Raw genomic sequence first — 20,365 nt, 5'->3', positions numbered from 1 at the left:
AACGAACACGTCAGAATGAGTTTCCTGCATGATCAACCGATTAAACTGTTGTGTAAACGAATTGTGACGAAATAATATAATTTCCAGCAATAGCCTATGTGAGCCTCATTAAATGTCCAATGATAGCATGCATAAGCCAAATCAAATAAGTTACAATTGGGATGCTTGGGATGTAAATTTTTGAATGTGTGCTCTTGAGCTTCTACATGCCCAATTCTGCAACCTATACCACATGTAAATCTTCACCACTTCTGGCGTTTATGCATTGTTTCATGAGTTTTTGAGCATGTTTAGGCACTTAAGAGGAATAATTAACTCCAGTCCTTTTAAATATTTGAAAATAATCAGAATAAGGCATTCAACAGACTTGTGGTATAATAATGAATAAATGATGCACCTCACAATTTTTTTACTTAAAAATCTCAGAATAATCCCATACAATAAACCACAAGCCATGTGTGTTTGTAATAGAGACAAAAGGAAAGATTTTGGGCTGCATTATGAATTGTGGAAAATGCTATTTTTATTCTTAAAATGACATTTCTTATAATGTGATACAATCATGGAAAGAGAGCCAGAGCCGATTAGCACAGACAATATATGAATATGTAGATAAGTTGATGCTAAGCAAATATAATTTTTACTTGACTGCACCTGAAGTGGATTGCCATTAGTCACCAGATCATTGATATCTCACCACAACATTACAAACCTATATCATCATTAACACATCCAGGCTGAATCAGAAGCATGTCAGACGCTTATATAACAGGACATTGGCATTCACTGAATCTCAATACAGATGATAAAACAAAAGATGTTTACTAGAAATTTTAAAACAGCTACTCATTCTGTACACATGCCGGAGCGGAAAAAAGATGCTAAGTTCTAGTAGGAAATAATTACGGCACTTGAATGAATTGCATGTGTTAAACATAAACATAAATGAAGAAATTCTATTTCTTCTTTTCCCTTCCTCTGATCTTTGGTGAGCTAAACTCTATTTCATGTCACGGTGTGATAGGTGTGGGCATGAAACAGGAAGTGAGAGTTTAGCTACAGAGTGGAGTGAAAACAGAGAGAGATGAAAAGAGAAGAGAAAGCAGAGCCGATGGGAAAACACCAGCTGACGTCTCCTTCGGTAACGCCTCGCACACGTCTGCGGATAGAGTGCATTGAGCGAGTCTATTGTCGAACTTCAACATAATTGGCTGGGAAGAGTCCGTACGCTCCGCGACACACTCCCCGCCACCAACCCTCATCGATCATCTCAATGTTGGTGATGATGTCATCAGGATCAAAGGAAATCTCATCGTCCCCCGCTGTAGAAAACAACACATTATTATTTATTTGTTAATTACATGCGTCTTATTTACTCATCACATGGGAATCGTAAATGAAATGCAATTCTAATACAGGAGGAGAAATTACATATGTGATATTTTGCAACCAGCTTTTTAACATTAAAAGGAGGATTTCTGGGAAACCCTTTTGAAACATAGCCTGGGTTTCCCCATGCTGCCTTGAGTGCAAATTTATTCAAGCTGCAAGTCTAGCATGGAAACCATGGACCAATTTTTCCCCTGAAATAGGGAAACAATCACAGAACCCGGGAGTGGGGCAGCAAGACGATGATGATGACGTCTATGCGACACACCGCAGCAGTTTTGTTTATACAACACGGCAGCAGACGTGAAGTTTACATTTAAGAAAGAAAGTAGGAAAAATAAATGGATCATATTTAAATGAATAATTTACAAAATACAATCGTATTGTATAAAATGTATTTATTTAATTTCTATGTACAAATGTAGCATTTCTCTAGATCAGTCTGTGTGTTTCCTTTTCGATGCAGCCTTAGATAGTGTTCTAAGTAGTTTTGAAAAGCAAGTTTACTTAAAAGAAGAGCTACTTTTGGCGTTAAACAATTTCATATCCAAGAAGGATGTTTGGATATGGCAAGACATGATAGCCACAAAGTTTTATAGGACCAACCTGCTAGGCATCGTCGTCGACAAAGTCCATTTAACTTATAAATGGTAAGTGGTATTTATTAATATCATATTGTGTTGCTTGTCATTATGCCTGTACTATGGTTGTCACACTGCCACTAAGTTGTGTTGCTTGTCAATATCAATATACAGCATGTGGTTCCCAGACCACATCTCATTCTCTATGAGACTAGTCATAGAGCGTTTTTGGGGTTTAAAGTCAGAAGTTGTTCATAATCCCTGTTTTCTACATTTATTAAACTTAGAACTTTGATTGATTTCATCTGAGAAAACGAGTGAATGATGACAAATGGTTTTAGGCCACTGGGATTTTTAGTGGTTTAGCAATTCAGAAAAACTGTTTGATAGTATGCTGGAGTTCGATCTTGCCTCAAAACTAAAGTTTATAACCTCAACACTTACCAGCCTGATAGTCATACAGAGCCACGGCAGTCACACCAAGGTCCTCTCCATACTCTCCTGTATAAGACACAAACACTACTTTAACTGTATGGTGCTTTAAAAACATCACTAACACACAGCACAGAGAGGTGGCAGTATGACGAGTTTAAGGAGTTAGTGGTACCCGACGTCTGGTACTGGTTGTCCTGCTCAGGGTTCTGGTACAGGTCTTCCTCAAGAGCTTCTTCATATGTAGGTTCTGCTGAGGTCGGTTCAGGCTTGTACACATTGGCGCCGTTCTCCACGGCCACAATGGCAGGTTGCTCCTAAAATACAAAGACAATCTTTTATTTCAGAATGTAAGGGGGTGTGCACACCAAAGCTTTTAAACGGCCAGCTTTCTTCAGCTGAGTGCTTTGGTTGCTGTAATACTTCTGCTTTGTTTATCAGTCGACGAACTGATAAAAATTGGTTGTTTTGATATTTGTCCCGCCTCTCCTACACTGTGATTGAATAGCCATGTGAGAATGGACATTAACAAGCTGAGCTTTTCACTCAAAGTTAAATACTTTTTCAACTCTATCCTGGTGAAAAATAAATATACTTTATTGTATTTCAAGTATATTTAACTTTGAAGTAGTACATAAATATAATTACAAAAAATATATTAAATATATTAAATATATTGAAAGCATGGTTACAAAATATTTGCACATATTTTTTACAATTAAACATACTTCAAAATATAATAATTAGCATGCTTCAAAATAATTATAATTTAGAATATTTTCTAAAAGTATACTTTAGAAAAATATACTTGAAGTTCAAGTTCTGTGCAATTATAAAGTATACTAATTTGAACTTATTTTAAAATATATTTTAGGTATACTTTATCAATATGTTTAAAGTTATCATTATAATAATGCACTGACAGCATATTTCTAAAATAAATTATTTAGTATCCTTTAGAAACAGTATATTTTCAGTAAATTTAGCTATAAAAGTTTACTTAAAGGGACACTTCACTCATTTGCATTAAGCTTTGTATCATTAGAACCCCAGTCATGTTTTTGAATGGAATGGAAATACAGATTTCAGTGTTGCACTTCCTTCTTTCAATGACCACGTTTACATGCACCCTAATAATGCGATTATAATGGGATTTTGGCAATACTGCGATTATAATTTACCTCATGTAAAAGCAATACTTAGATAAAAATAATGTGATTAATCGCAGTAAGTATAATCGCATTAAAAGAGGTGGTGTACGCCGTTTTTAATCGCAGTATGTGTCCATGTAAACGCTTTAATCACATTTATACCGCACTAACTGAAGTGCATGTGTGTTTTAGTCACACACCTTAAGCACAAATTCGTTTTAAACTTGACATTAGGAAGTTTTACCTGAACTCTGCCAACACGACTCGCTGTCAGCAGTCTGCCTTCATCCAGAAACAGCTCAAATAACACAACATCAGTGTATAAAACTTTTAAGGGACATTATAACGATAATAATAACGATAAATATATTAGTGACCACATCATAATACAACAGTGCACTCCACAATTATTGGCATGCCTGTTTAATATGTGGTCGTGTACTTCTAAAAATTCTCCTTTTTATTTTAACAACATAGAACCCAAATGCAAAAAAATCCAACCTTTGATTTAAGTACATTACTTTGGTGGTAAAGAATTAACACGTTTTGAAAAAAAACCTTGAAATCATGCGTTCCACAATTATTGGTACCCCTGATATTAATACTTTGTACAACCCCCGTTTGCCAACACAACAGCACTTAATCTCCTCCTATAACATTTCACAAGATTGGAGAACACAGAGAGAGGGATCTTTGACCATTCTTCTTTGCATAATCTTTCTAGATCATCCAATGACCTGGGTCCTCTGTTATGCACTCTCTTCTTTAGCTCGCCCCACAGGTTTTCGATTGGGTTGAGGTCTGGGGACTGAGATGGCCATGGGAGGACCTTGAGTTTGTGACTGCTGAACCATTTTTGTGTAGATTTTGCCACATATTTTGGATCATTATCCTGCTGAAAGCCCCAATGACGACCCATCTTCAGCTTTCGGGCAGAGGCCCTCTGGTTTTTATTTAAAATGTCCTGGTAGTTCAAAAGCATTCATAATGCCATGCACCCTAACAAGGTTCTGAGGGCCTTTGGAAGAGAAACAGGCCCACAGCATCACAGATCCTCCACCATACTTCACGGTGGGCATGAGGTGCTTTTCGACATACTCATCTTTTGTTATGTTGTTTTAAACTTCTTAATGATTCCTCTGACTGTAAATACGGGCAAGTTAAGGCGAGTGGCTATTTTCTTGTAGCCATTGCCTGACTTATGAAGGTCGACACACATCTGCCTTACTTGAATGGTGTGTTCTATTGTCTTTGCCATGATGACAAATGGGTAAGAGAATTAGACCTCTTTGTCACGTCATATTTATACTCCAGGGAAACAGGAAGTCATGAATTACTAATTAAAACTTCCTAGATACCCTGACCAACTTTAGCAACTACAGAAAAATATATTTAAAACTTTTTTAAAATTATTTTTCATAGGAATTGTTAGGGGTGTCAATAATTGTGGAACTTGTGATTTTATAATATATATATTTTTTCCCTAATTCGTGGACTTTTTAAAAATTATTATTAACTTGTGCTAAAGGGTATATTTTTCACAATTTTCCTGTTAGAGATTATGCTTCTGCAAAAAAAGAAAGAATTAATTTGATCACTTTTAACACATCTTAAACAGGGGTGCCAATAATTGTGGAGGGCACTGTAACTTCATGCTAATTCGCTCAACGAGCGTGGCATTAACTGATATTGGATTTTTCTTTTTAATAAAAACTATTTTGCAATTGTTTACAGGGTTCCCACACCTTAGTTAACTTCAAATTCAAGGAGCTTTCAAGGACTTTCCAGGTCCAAAATTCTCAAATTCAAGGACTAAATGTGGAGACACATTTTAAGTGAGAGCAATTGTGTAACCCGAGATGTTTTCATGTGTCAAACACAACTATGCAAAAAAGCATTTTGGCATGAATTCACATTCACATACAGATGAAATAAGCATTTAAAGCGAACAGTTTAGCATGTGTGCTTAAAAAGTCTAGAATTTTTATGATATTATCCTACACTACACAGGGAATAATATGGATTTTTTTTCCAGAAAACTTCTTGCATAAATAGATTCAAGCACTTTCAGTGACCTGAATCTATGTATGTATATTTTCAAAAACTTCCCAGGGCCTTGAGTTATTTCCCCAAGATTAACAAACTTTCAAGGATTACAAGGACCCGTGGGAACCCTGTGTTTACATTTCACTGAATATGTATGCTGTTCTTGTTGCATTTACACAGCTGGAAATCAGCAGATGTCCTCAACTCGCTGCGTTTCTCGTAACTAAACAAAGAATGTAGTAGTTTGTGTAATAATATCTTACCTTTTGGCATAGTCAGTGTGGTAGAAAAAGCATTAAGTATTGAATTTCACAACAACTGCATCAGGACTGGATACCTGAGGTAATTTTATGTTATAGACCTCAGCAATGAATGAGCTTTTCTACTACATTTTAAGTGCGTGTGCACTTCAAGTTCAAATAGATTTGATTGGCTGTCAATGGTTCATCGTTTATCAGGTGGAGCAAAATCGCTATCGTTATAGTTGTTGTGTGAACTCCTCTTTTATCTTTAACATAAAAAGATTTTTAAAACTATATTTTTATAGTTATAGTTATCGTTTTAATGTGAACGCCCTTTACAGGCACTGTCATAATATTTCTGTCTTCATCACGGCACCAGATAATGAAATACATCCATAAAAACGTGTTTGTCATTTAATGTAAGTAAATTAAAACAGTGGACCATATATGTGAGCTCATCATTTGTGCTCTGCATTTGGCTATGTGTGAATAATCCGAAAATAAAAACTGCATGTAAACAGGAGTGAAGAGGTTAGCTCCAGTCATGTAAACATCTTACTGCGATTAAGTCCTTACTCTGATTATTGGAAATAATCGCATTATTGGTGTACATGTAAACAAGCTCAATGTAAAAATCCCCATTTTGCATCATTGAAAGCAGAAAGTCCAATTTCTTTGTTGAGACTACAAACACCCCTTTTCTCGGTCAAAAGGCACCAAATTCGAAATGTATGTTACATTTGGACTACAAATATGATGCACTTTCAATAAAGATTAATGTTACTACGGGTGAAATGCTCCTTTAAAAGTTTAAAGTATATGTGGTGTACAAATGTATATGATTTTTGTGGAGAAATAACGCAGACTAAAAATTACGACAGTAGTGGTTACATTTTATATTATAGATGTATAAATTTGTAATATACTATTAACATAAATAGGTACACTTTAGTTTCACTATAGTCAAGCACTGAAATACCCAAGTAACCGTGTTTTACTAAGGTTAAAAAAAACATGGTTACTGTGGTAAAACCATGGCCCCTGACTACGAGTTTCACGTCTTTGTAAATGAAAGTTTAATGCATTTTAGGAAGGATTGTTCCTGTGCACCTATACAGCCATTATAGAGGTGGGAGGATTATACAAGAAACACCCGAAAATTCTTGGGCCAGCATCATATGTCCAAATTTCAGTCAAAACCGTTCTATATCATCATAAACAATCTGAAAACAGAGCTTTAAGTGTAAAATACCAAGCTTGTCCTTTAAGTAAGTATGTAAGTTAACTGACCACAGCAAAAATGTAAACACTTAAGTTAGTGCACATCCGTTAGCTGCTTGCTAACGTGACTCTCTGACAGTATATTAAGAGTTAAAACAAAGTCATCAATACACATCATTCATCATAAATCCAAGCAATAAAAACGACGACAGACACTAACATTTACATTCGTTTAAGCAAGTATGTGACTTACAGGTTGTGGTTAGGAGATGGATGTTGTTCAAAATGAAGTGGGTACTGAACCATATGGGCATCTTTTCTCCTCTTTTCTCCAAAAATTATTTTGGTTATGTTACCAGCTAAGGTAATCTGTTCCCAAAATAGCACTCTTTAAGTTAACTAATCATTAATCATTAGAACTAGGTCTGTTCCTTTATCACACTCCTCGCCGTGGTTTAATGCTGAGCTACGTGCTATGAAAGCAAGAGGGAGACAGCTTGAACGCCTCTTTAGGAAAACTGGTCTAACTGTTCACTTTCAAGCATTTTCAGACCATATTGAGCAATATAAAACCGCCTTGAACACGGCTCACTCTTCCTATATTTCTAAAATGATTAATAATGCAAACAACAGACCTAAAGCACTTTTTAATATTGTAAACAAACTAGTCCAGGCACCTGCGCATCATGCCTGCCAACAAGAATCGGATGACCTGTGCTGCTCTTTTTTGCACCACTTTCAGGAAAAGTTGGATGCTTTACGTGGGAGTTTCTGTGATGAACCGACCACCTCTACTTGTGAGCATGCTCAGTCTATACATACACTTAATAACTTTACAATGACAAACCCCATCTTAATTAGTGAAATAATTCAGAAATCAAACTCTTCTTCATGCCGTCTGGATCCCGCACCAACTACCCTTCTGAAGCACTGCACCTCTGTCATTTCTGCTCCTATCTCACATCTAGTGAATATGTCCCTTGTCTCTGCTTCTGTTCCTGTTTCACTAAAAACTGCTGCAGTTACCCCTACCCTTAAAAAGACAAATCTGGACCCAACTGACTTTATTAATTATCGGCCCATTTCCAACTTACCCTATGTCTCAAAGATTTTAGAAAAGGTTGTTGCCACTCAGTTGCAGTCATTTCTGTCTCACAGTGATAGCTTCGATTTATTTCAGTCTGGTTTCCGCCAAAATCACAGCACTGAAACTGCACTAGTAAGGGTTATTAATGACCTCTTACTCTCTGCTGACTCGGGTAACCTCTCCATACTTTTATTACTAGACCTTAGTTCGGCTTTTGACACTGTCTGTCATAAACGTTTGTTGAAGCGCCTCTCAGAGATTGGTATCTCAGAAGCTGCGCTCTCTTGGTTTTCTTCCTATCTGGCAGACAGAAAATTTTATATCAGTATGCACAACTATAAATCTCCCACTGTCACATTAGAGCGAGGTGTTCCACAAGGATCAGTTCTTGGCCCATTACTGTTTATTATTTACATTCTGCCTATCGGACAAATTATTCGTCGTCATGGTTTTCACTATCACTGTTATGCCGACGATATTCAAATATACACCGCTTTTAGACCGGACTCTATTCACCAGACTACATCGCTATCCTCATGTATTAATGAATTAAAGACCTGGCTGAACTGCAACTTTCTCAGTTTGAATCTGACCAAGACAGAAATCTTAATTACTGGTCCACCATCTCTAACAAAAAACATAACCAAGACTCCCACTATTGACCTTGAAGCTACATCCATTTTACCAGCTGCTACTGTTAAAAACTTGGGCATCACCCTTGACTCTGCACTGACTCTCGACCCCTACATTAGTCAACTCTGTAAAGCTGCATTTTTTCAACTCCGCCGCATTGCCAAGCTCCGCCCTTATGTTAGCCCAAATGACGCTGAAGCTTTGGTACATGCGTTTATCACATCTCGTCTTGACTACTGTAATGCTCTTTTTTCTGGACTACCCGCACACTCTATCTCATGTCTGCAATATATTCAAAACTCTGCCGCTAGATTGCTAACTCACACCAAGCGATCCGCTCATATCACTCCAATTCTGTTCGACCTCCACTGGCTACCTTTGTCCTCTCGTATTTCCTACAAAATTCTCCTGCTTACCTTTAAGTCACTAAATGGTCTTGCTCCTTCCTATCTCTCTGACTTACTTTCCCGGTATACTCCCCCTCGAACCCTCCGATCTTCTGACTGTAAACTCCTCTGTGAACCAAGATTTCGCCTTTCATCTATGGGTGGTAGGTCTTTCTCAGTTATAGCCCCTAAACTATGGAACTCTCTTCCCTTGTCTCTGAGGGCTGCAACAACACTGCATGAATTTAAGTCTAAACTCAAAACCCATTTGTTTAACAAATACTATCTGTCATGACATGTCTTTCATAATCAGGTTCCTTACACTCGATTATCCTGTTGCTCAGATTCTTGACTTACCAACCGATTTCCATGTTGTCCTGATTTGACCCTGTTTGTTTTTGCTTCTGTTTTATGTTATTTTTTATTTTTATTTTTTTATTTATTTATTTTTTGTTTTTTTTGTTTATTTCTTTTGCAATGCGAAACGCAACTGTGATCGCTTGGACTGGGCAATTGTCCATTGTCTGCTGCTGTATGTATTTACTGTTGGCTGTTATTGTGAAGCGTCCTTGAGCTATGGAAAGGCGCTATATAAATTAAACTTATTATTATTATTATTATTATTATTAACACACTTGAAGTATACTGGTTACTAGTCTTGCTGCAGGCATGCTAAAGTACACCAAATGTAATATGATTAGTATATTATTTTCTCACCAGGGTAGTGTTTAGAATTATGGATTAGCCAAAAATATAGATATAGACTATACGCAAACAATACATTCAAGGTTTACTGATTGTATGTTTGCAAGACATTTGTAATGTACTCCTAACACAAATAAAACACACTTTAAATTCACTTATCAAGCATGCATTTAGCACAAACACAGTCATGTGTTTAAATTGTATTAAGTACATTTAAAGTGGTTTCACGTTAGCACAAAAAAGTACACTAAATACACTTAAAGTTGCACTTTATTACAATAAAATTATAACTAAAATATATTAAGTACAAAATTAGTTGTTCCAAAATAGCACGCTTTAAGTAAACTAATCACTAGCGCACTTAAAGTATATCTGTCATTAGTGTGATTGCAAGTATACTGAAGTATATCAAAATTAAATATATTTTGTGTACTATTTTTTCACCAGGGTCAGTGTTGAGTGCGGAGAAACCATAAGAGGGCCGACTTTCAACGCTTCCATTGGAAACAATTGAAAACATACGCCTTCCGCCGACATAAAGCTTTGGTGTGCACGCCCCCTAAGAGTCAGAAGATCTGTATGTCTATCCAACTTACATGACTGAGAAACACATTTGCAAAAGCCGCAATGACTTGGTGTTCAGATTTAATCACAGGCCAAAATTCTCTTGTACCTTCTGCTTCTTGAGCGCCTCCTCCTGCTCCTCCTTCTCTTTAGCCTGTCGTCTAGCTCTCTCCTCCTCAGCTCTCTTCTTATCTTCTTCTTCTTTCTGCTTGGCAATGTTCTCAAAACGGGCTTTGATACTGCTGGTGCTGCTGGCAGCTGAATAAATCACAATGTACCCTCAATGATGTGTGAACCTTCAGAAACATTATCAACAGTCATATACAGCAGCACTCAAAAACAAACACTTACCTGCTTCAACAGGCCGAATCCTCTGATAGGCCACACTGGGCTTTTCCACCTCCTCAAATGTGCCTGCGCTCTGATGACAACAACACAAACACAATCATCAATGCATTTATACTTACTGATGAGAACATCCCTACGGTCATAATCGCATACTTGCATATTATATACAGTAAAAGTTGAAAATCAGTATCGCTAGTTAGGGCCCGAGCACACCGGGACCCTATTGATTTTGCTTCGTTTATTATTATTCTTATTAGGGCCCGAGCACCATGGGTGCAAAGCCCTATTGTTTTTGCTTTGTTTATTATTAGGGACCGAGCACCGAGGAGCAGGCCAGAATGGCCTGCACCGAAAGGTGCGAAGCCCTATTGGTTTTGCTCTAATTTATTATTAGGGGTCAAGCCCAGAATGGGAAATTTATTAAAGAAAGTTATTAAAAGAATTTTGATAAACCATTCCTTTTTCGTATAGCGCGTCAACAAATTTTACGTAGAGCGCAAAAAAACAGGTTTTAGTGTTTTATCTTCGCCAATCTTATGTCTATTGACGCCACACTTGGTAGTTGTGATGCCAGTGAGGATCTGAGGGGGCATGCAGAGTTTCATCACAGCGCCACCTAGTGGTCATACGAATGTTATACATGCTTATAACTTTGGCTGTGATCAACGTATTTTCACAGGACTTGATTTTTTGGAGTCCTGAATAGTTGCCAAGTCCAACGATACCAAACATGCCAGAATTCGCCTTATGGTTTACCCTGTGCAGCAAAAAAAGTACTTAACAAACATGCGCGAATATCTCCGCGAGCGTTATTCTGATCGACTCGAAAACACCATAGGAAGAACAATACATTACCTTCTGAACAAAAAACTCTATTGGCATTATATTAAAATTTTCATCAGAAATGGCCGAAAATTGCAAAAAATGAAAAATTACGTTTCAAATTTGTGTTTTACACATAAATGGTTATAACTTAGTAACAAAAAGAGATTTTTTCACCAGATTTGATACGCTGATGTATGAACTGAGTCTGAGGCCACACAAAAAAAATGGTATCCCTCCACCACTAGTTGGCCTTATAATTTAACAAAACCTTTCATATCAAGCAATCTCTATGTTCATACAAATGTTTCTTCACTAAACTAAAGTGTATAGTCATAAAACTAGCTAGATGTAACACAGTAATGACCCAAGGTTGAATGCATGATTTTGTTATTGCACCACCTAGTGGTTTTGAGATGTAATTTTTTGCCTAAAACTACTACAATAGTACGTCTAAAATCATGAGTCATTATGCATTAATCCTTTCATGGCTTGGAGTATAGTTAATGGTGGATGCCAATTCACTCACTGGCAACCAATGAGAATACATTATCAACTGTTTTTGCAAGAGCTATATCTTTGCATCAGAACATCGTAGAGACATCGGGGTGGGCTCTTTTGACTCATTAACACCACTGTAGCATTTTGGGACATGAACATTGCCACTGCAAGCACCACTCACATATTTACATATTTCACATATTTCTGTTTAACAGAAACCTGGCTTAAAGCAGACGACTACATTAGTTTAAACGAATCCACCCCACAAGACTATTATTATAAACATGAACCTCGATTAAAGGGGAGAGGGGGTGGTGTAGCTACAATATACAACAAATTTTTTAACGTAAACCAAAAATCTGAACTAAAATTTAAATCATTTGAACTAATGTTGTTAAATATGGAAATAACTGATCGTAACCACAAACAGCTCTCTTTTGCCTTAGCTACAATCTATAGACCTCCGGGCCACCATGCAGATTTCCTTAAAGAAATAGCAGATTTCCTGTCTGTAGATAAAGCTTTTATCGTTGGTGATTTTAATATTCATGTGGATAACCCAAAAGATGCATTAGGACGTGCGTTTATGGATGTTCTAAATTCTCTCAATATTAGACAAAACGTGACAGGGCCAACGCATACTCGTAAGCACACATTAGACTTAAATTCTGTCACTCGGACTGAATATTAATGACATCAAAATATCACCTCAGAGTGATGCAGTTTCTGACCATTACCTTGTGTCATACACTGTACTTCTAGATAGGATCACTCAATCCACAACATGCTACAGATTAGCCAGAACAATAATTTCCACCAATAAAGATAGCTTTATTAGCACTCTTCCAGACCTGTCCCAAATACAACATGTAGCAGATAACTGTGACGATCTAGATATTGTAATAGAAAACCTAAACAATGTCTGTTCTAACACATTGGATGCCATTGCTCCCATTCGAAAAAAGAGAATCAAAGAAAAACCGCCAGCTCCATGGTATGACCATCACACCGCAGCCCTCAAAAAGGCAACTAGGAAAATGGAAAGAAATTATAGAAGCACAAAGTTAGAGGTATGGCGTGCAGCATGGAAAGAAAGTGTTAAACACTAAAGACAGGCTATTAAAACGGCCAGATCTACCTATCTTAGCAAGCTTATAAATGAGAATCATAATAACCCTCGTTTCCTTTTTAAGTCAGTTCCAAAACTGACTAGAAACAAAGAACAAACAGAAACCAATAGTAAACTTCAACACAATAGTAACGACTTCATGAACTTCTTTTCTAACAAAATTACGGCTATTAGGGAAAACATCGTAGCTACCCAGGCAGCCACCACTCTACCCATTAGTTCACATAACACTAGACTACCATACGAACATCTTGATTCATTTAAACCTACTACAATAGATGAGCTCTCTAGACTAGTTACATCATCCAAATCATCGTCCTGTATATTAGACCCCGTTCCCACAAAACTACTTAAAGAGGTATTCCCTGTAGTGTCAACCCCGGTTCTAAATATCTTTAACTCATCGCTAGAAATAGGATACGTTCCAACAGCTTTCAAACTAGCAGTTATTAAACCGCTGATTAAAAAAACCACAGCTTGATCAGGGAGAGCTTAATAACTTTAGACCAATCTCAAATCTCCCTTTTCTTTCGAAAATATTAGAAAAGGCAGTGGCAAGCCAGCCACGCACACTCCCGACAAACAACAGTACACATGAAAAGTTCCAATCAGGACCCAGGCCCACCACAGCACGGAGACAGCGCCGCCCAGAGCCACAAATGACCTCCTATCAACATCCGATCATGGCGAAATCCCAATTCTTATATTACTAGACCTTAGTGCAGCCTTTGACACAATAGATCACACAATCTTACTCAATAGACTAGAAAACTATGTTGGTATCAGTGGTCAGGTGCTAGCCTGGTTTAGGTCGTATCTAACCAATCGCTATCACTTTGTTTATGTAAACGAGGAAGAGTCATATCACTCCCTGGTTAAATACGGTGTACTGCAGGGATCGTTTTTAGGTCCTATCCTGTTCTCGTTATACATGTTACCCCTAGGAGACATTATTAGGAAACATAACATAAGTTTTCACTGCTATGCGGATGATACCCAGCTTTACATCTCCTCACATCCCAGCGAAACACACGTTTTCTAAGCTAACAGACTGCCTTAGCGATGTTAGTGACTGGATGGCACATAACTTTCTTAAGCTCAACTCCAATAAGACAGAGATACTTATTATTGAACCGAATCGCTACAAGCATAATATGTCAGATTACAAGTTGCACATAGATGGCTGCACTGTGGTGCCATCTTCCACGGTTAGGAACTTAGGTGTGATGTTCGACAGCAACTTATCCTTCGATAGTCATATCGCCAACGTCTGCCGCACAGCATTCTTCCATCTTAGAAATATCTCGAAAATACGCCATATACTGTCTACATCTGATGCAGAGAAGCTTATCCATGCTTTTATGACCTCTAGAATAGACTATTGTAACTCGCTACTCGGGGGATGCCATGCAAATCAAGTAAACAAGCTTCAGCGAGTTCAAAACGCTTCTGCAAGGGTACTTACTCGATCTAAAAAGTATGACCACATAAGCCCAATTCTGGCATACAATTTAAAATATCACTAATCACCTACAAAGCTTTAAATGGCCTAGCACCCTTATATCTTAGAGAATTACTATCAGAATACAATCCATCACGCACACTACGGTCGCAAAATTCTGGTCTCTTGATTATCCCTAGACTATCAAAAGCGTCTAAAAGTGGAAGATCCTTTTCCTACTTAGCCCCTAAGCTCTGGAATGATTTACCAACCGATGTCCGAGAATCAGACACAGTCGATCATTTTAAATCTAGACTTAAAACTTTTCTCTTCAACAAAGCATTCGCATAATTTGTTTAGTAAAGGTACTTAACTCAAAATAGTTATTTGTACGGAACAAAGCACTCGCGGTCATAACACAGACCAACCAAATAAATAAATAAATAAATAAAAACCTTATCTTATCATATGGTCGGGTTGCGTTTTTGGAACTTACGTGTGTCTTGTAAATAGGATGCCATACAGACCCGTTTGCCACTGAAGCTGCATTAACGACGACAGTGGGGCCTCCAGCCTTAGTCAAACGGGTTGGCACGTATGGTCGGGTTGGGATTTTGGCGTTTTGTGTGTCTTGTGAATAGTATGCCATACAGACCCGTTTGCCACTGAACCTGCATTAACGACGACAGTGGGGCCTCCAGCCTTAGTCAAACGGGTTGGCACGTATGGTCGGGTTGGGATTTTGGCGTTTCGTGTGTCTTGTGAATAGTATGCCATACAGACCCGTTTGCCACTGAACCTGCATTAACGACGACAGTGGGGCTTCCGGCCTTAAGCCCGGGATACACTGCACGATTATTGGCTGTCCAACACGAAAGATTGCCATCGTGAAACAATCGTCGCGATTTCTGTGATCGTGGCTCTTCATCGGTGGTCCTATTTCGTACAATGAGAGAGGTTCAAAGACGGTCGTTTTCCCGGTCTTGCGTCCAAAGATAGCCTACAGTAGTTTTCTGACAGTGTTAGAAATTCGGCATGACCACCGCACAGTGTGTTTGCTGCTACGACCTGCGCGCTGGTATTTGTTTACCACGAGCACATGCTGGTGACGTTGCGCAACGTGTGACGCTGCCGCCGAAGCTTCCGTGTCATCATCGTACAGTCTAAATGCCTGTCGTACCCGAGTTTAAACACTCCGTGTCGCACAGTGTGATAAGTTAATGATCTTATAAGAGGGCAAAAATCCTGCAGTGTATTCCGGGCTTTAGTCAAACGGGTTTGCACGTAAGGACGGGTTGCGATTTTGGTGCTTTCGTGTGTCTTGTGAATAGTATACCATACAGACCCGTTTGCCACTGAACCTGCATTAACGACGACAGTGGGGCCTCCAGCCTTAGTCAAACGGGTTGGCACGTATGGTCGGGTTGCGATTTGGCGCTTTCATGTGTCTTGTGAATAGTATTCCATACAGACCAGTTTGCCACTGAACCTGCATTAACAACGAGAGTGGGGCCTCCAGCCTTAGTCAAACAGGTTGACACGTATGTTTTTTTTTCTTCTAGGGTTTTTTTTACCCCGGGGAGGCAGCCTTCTTGGGCTTAACTTAGCTTCCTCTTCTAGAAGTTACATTAGTAATACGCTCGCTTATAATGTCGAGTCATAGCCGCAGCAAATTTGACTGCTTATGCTATCGTGTATTATGTAATGCTATCTGTCGTTGTTCTGTGCTTTTACTGCTTCTATTAATGTAAAGCTGCTTTGAAAAAATTAAGTTTTGTGAAAAGTGCAATATAAATAAAATTGAATTGAATTGAATATTTTTGTACATAGACCTGGCATTCCATAATTCTCAATAAGAGTGAGACGATTGCAATGGGCAAAACATCTGAAATCATAAGGTTTCCTTAGGTTCATTAAACTGTTAATTCAAATTCAATTCAATTCAATTCAATTTTATTTATATAGCGCTTTTCACAAGTGTTAATTGTTGCAAAGCAGCTTTACATGAGAAGATGTAGAGGAGAACACAGAAAATCAATAGATAATATAAGAAGTAGAGAAAGCGGTTAAACCGTACAAGCGAGCATATTAATAATGTAACGTATACAGTAAAGTGCTAAGTTAAGCCAAAGTTGGCTGACTCTCCCTGGGACTAAAAACCCTCTAGAAAAAAAAACCCAATGGGAAAAAGTCCTAGAACAAAAGGACAAAAACCCTTGGGAGGAATTAATATATATATATATATATATAGAAACGGTAGGGATAGGAGGCGGGTAAGCGAATTAAACTGGTTTAGCCGGTGGTCGTTGGTCGGGCATCGGCTGGTCATCACGTTGAAGGATGCAATGATCTTCACAGCAACCGGAACTGGGTCTGTTTGTCTCATGGTCCTCGTGGTCGAGGACAAAACAGAGAGAGAAAAACAGAATTCTATTAGCGTAGGGGCCGTTCGCATGCAATGCAAGTGTCAAACATTATAGTGGTTCAAGTCAAACTTAACTTTACTTCATTCTGTGCCCTTATTGGCTTGACCCCGGTGATTGCTGCTTGCAGCTATATTTATTATTAGGGCTCAGCACCGAGGAGCAGGCCAGAAAGGCCTGCACCGAAAGGTGCGAAGCCCTATTGTTTTTGCTCGGATTTATTATAATAATTTTTTTTATTATTATTATTTTTATTTTTTTTAACTTTTGGGCATTTTGGGTGCCTTAACATACTCGAAAACTCTTGAAATTTGGCACAGACGTCAAAGTCGTCCGTCATTGTGAACGGGCAAAGGCTGGAACACGGGCGTGGCACAGGGGCTCTGTAGCGCCCCCTGTAATGCAAAAAAAGCATTGGTGCACAGATTGTGCAAACATGTACGCACATGTACGAGAGTTTGTACGCATATAGATCTCATCGACCCGAACAACTTTCGCCCTCTGACATTTTAGCTCCGCTTAACAGGAAGTCGGCCATTTTGGATTGTTTAAAAAATGCATGCGGTGATCTTTTGAATACTCCTCCTAGAGGATTCATGGGATTGACACGAAACATGGTGATCATGATGCCGAGACATTGTACTTGCTAAATTGTGAAGGGATTTTTGATATCTCGAACGGTTCTGCCATGGCGAGGCGACAAATTCATGGCGAAATCAGAGAAACAGGAAGTGTCTAATATCTAAGGTAAAAAAAGTCTTATTGTGATGACACACGGGGTGTTTGTTTGTCTGAAAATTCCGATCGCATCGATATGCCTTTTGTGACTCCCGGGTATAGCGCCACCACCAGGCGCCAGGAAGTGTGTCTGTCACAAAGGTGGATTTTTTTGTCAGTTCCATGCGATGTTGTTTTAAATACTCCTTCTAGGATATTCATGCGATTGACACCAAAAGTGGTAAACATGATGCTAAGACATTGTAGATGATAAATTGCAAAGGGATTTTTGATATCTCGAACGTTGTTCTCATGGCAACGCGTCAAACTTTACTTTCATTTTAAAGGCATATTTAAGCCCTTCAGTTGCATGCAGTGAACTTTTCAATACTCCTCCTAGGATATTCATGCGAATAACACCAAACCAAGGTGATCATGATGCCGAGACATTGTAGATGATAAATTGCGAAGTGAATTTTGATATCTCAAACGGTGTTCCCATGGCAACGTGTCAAACTTTGCTTTCATTTTCCGGCATATTTAAAGGAACACTTCACCCATTTGCATAAAGCTTCGTATAGTTAGAACCCCAGTCATGTTTTTTGAATGGTCACACATCATTTTCTTAGTTGCCGCTGAGACAGGAGAAATACAGATTTCAGTGTTGCACTTCCTTCTTTCAATGATGTAAAAATCATCATTTTGCATCATTGAAAGAAGGAAGTCCAATATCTTTGTTGAGGGAGTGAGACTACAAACACCCCTTTTCTCTGTCAAATAGGCACCAAATTCGAAATGTATATTACATTTTGACTACAAATATGACGCACTTTCAATAAAGATTTATGTTTCTACGGGTGAAATGCTCCTTTAAGGCTGACAGTTACATGCTGTGAACTTTTAAATACTCGTCCTATAGGATTCATGGGATTGACACCAAACGTGGTCAACATGATGTTGAGACATTGGAGATGATAAAATGCGAACGGATTTTTGACATCTCGAACGTTGTTGCCATGGCAACGCATTAAATTTTACTATTATTTCAGGAATATTTAAGCCTCTTGGCATGCTTAGATTAACTTCAAATTTGGCACACACATTAGAGTTGTCAACTGTTAAGTGTTGACAAACAGGTCAGACATAGGTGTGCCTCTTAAGTCGCTCACTAGTGCCCCTGTTTGTCCAAAATGTGTGGTTTCTTTTACCTACAGTAAAAGACTGAACAAACCTGCTTCGCTACTGTTCGGACGCTTTTACTTGCGCTCTGTGCTTTGCGCTTTTGCTTTTTCTTTTTTATCTTTGATTCAACTACCAGCAGTTCAGCACAGTGCTCAAACTAAACAATTGGGCACTCACACTAAAACTACAAATTCCTGGAACTATATTGATATTTGGAATATTCAACAACTTGGGGTTTCTGTCATAGCGGTTTACCAGTCTGCTATTGCCGGCAGCTGACAATCCTAAAACAGGACAACACAGCTGCCCACACTCAAACAGAAGAAAAGAAGAAAAAAATGCCTTCTTTTGGATCTCTATCCACCTGCTGCTCAAACTGCCAAAGACTTTTACAAAAGATTGCAGTTCTCGAAACAAAGTTACTTGTGGTGCTGCCGACCCTGCCAAAACATACAGCGGAGCTTCATCGAGGTCCTTCTCAACATAAAGCTGGTGAGTCCTGTGAACCTAATGCTTTTAAACAGGTCATAGTGAGCTCAGAGAAACCTAAAGAAATTGAGGACACAAATCGATGGCATAAACAGGGTGCGAGACCCAAAAGTGCTCAAGACATTAGACTGTCACGAGTGTCACAAATTGCTGCATTAGCATCATCTACCCCAGATATGGGTACAACTCGAGTAGCCAATATTGGTATTCTACCACCCCCTGTACGGCTTGAAAATAGATTTGAAGCACCAATGAGTTTGGGTGAAGAATCCCCAAATGTTAATGGACACAGATCACATCAACCCGTAGCTAACAGAGCTAACAGACGCTCAATATCATACAGGCAGCGGCGCTCCGCTCAGACAGCAGCCGAGCCAAGCACGCTGATTGTGGGTGACTCTATTATCAGAAACTTTGAAAGCAAGGCTACCCGTACATACTGTTTTCCTCAGGCAACGGTTTCTGATGTTAACAAGGAACTTTGCAACATTCTGATGAAACATAAGTCTGTCAGTCGGATTGTCATACATGTGGGAAAGAATGATATTTGGAAAGAGCAGTCTGAGCTCCTTAAGGTGGATTTCAATGAACTTTTTAAAACACTTGTAAGACTGAAAGTTCAATCTTTCATCAGTGGACCTCTCCCAGCCCCGAGGAAGAAATATGTTTTCTCGGCTACTAAGTTTAAATTCATGGCTGCAAAAAACCTGCACCATGAGAGGACTGAATTACATTGACAATTTCAATATCTTCTGGAGCCAAAGGCAACTTTTTAACACAGATGGTATCCACCCAAACAAACTAGGTGCTAGGTTGCTTAAAGACAATATATTTTTCTCCATGCATCATCCATCAGCTGAGTGTGCCAGTCCACTA

The 20,365-nt window shown here is 38.6% G+C and overlaps 1 protein-coding gene across 2 annotated transcripts in view; it reads right to left on the bottom strand.

Annotated features, from left to right (window-relative positions):
• Positions 1-498: 498 nt before the first annotated feature.
• Positions 499-20,365, bottom strand: part of cttn (cortactin) — a 117,271-nt gene continuing 97,404 nt past the window's right edge. For both annotated transcript variants that reach the window (XM_073853277.1, XM_073853278.1), the window contains 5 exons: positions 10,789-10,858; positions 10,547-10,695; positions 2,578-2,719; positions 2,415-2,471; positions 499-1,322 (listed from right to left, as the gene is read on the bottom strand). In XM_073853277.1, coding sequence (XP_073709378.1) covers positions 1,186-1,322; positions 2,415-2,471; positions 2,578-2,719; positions 10,547-10,695; positions 10,789-10,858 — 555 coding nt within the window. In that variant the 3' untranslated portion in view covers positions 499-1,185. The remainder of the gene's footprint in view (positions 1,323-2,414; positions 2,472-2,577; positions 2,720-10,546; positions 10,696-10,788; positions 10,859-20,365) is intronic.

This window comes from Misgurnus anguillicaudatus, chromosome 15 (genome assembly GCF_027580225.2).
Source record: "Misgurnus anguillicaudatus chromosome 15, ASM2758022v2, whole genome shotgun sequence".
NCBI classification, from domain to species: Eukaryota; Metazoa; Chordata; class Actinopteri; order Cypriniformes; family Cobitidae; genus Misgurnus; species Misgurnus anguillicaudatus.
Note: the sequence above shows the minus strand (reverse complement) of the source record. Positions and strands in the feature narration are given on the sequence as shown.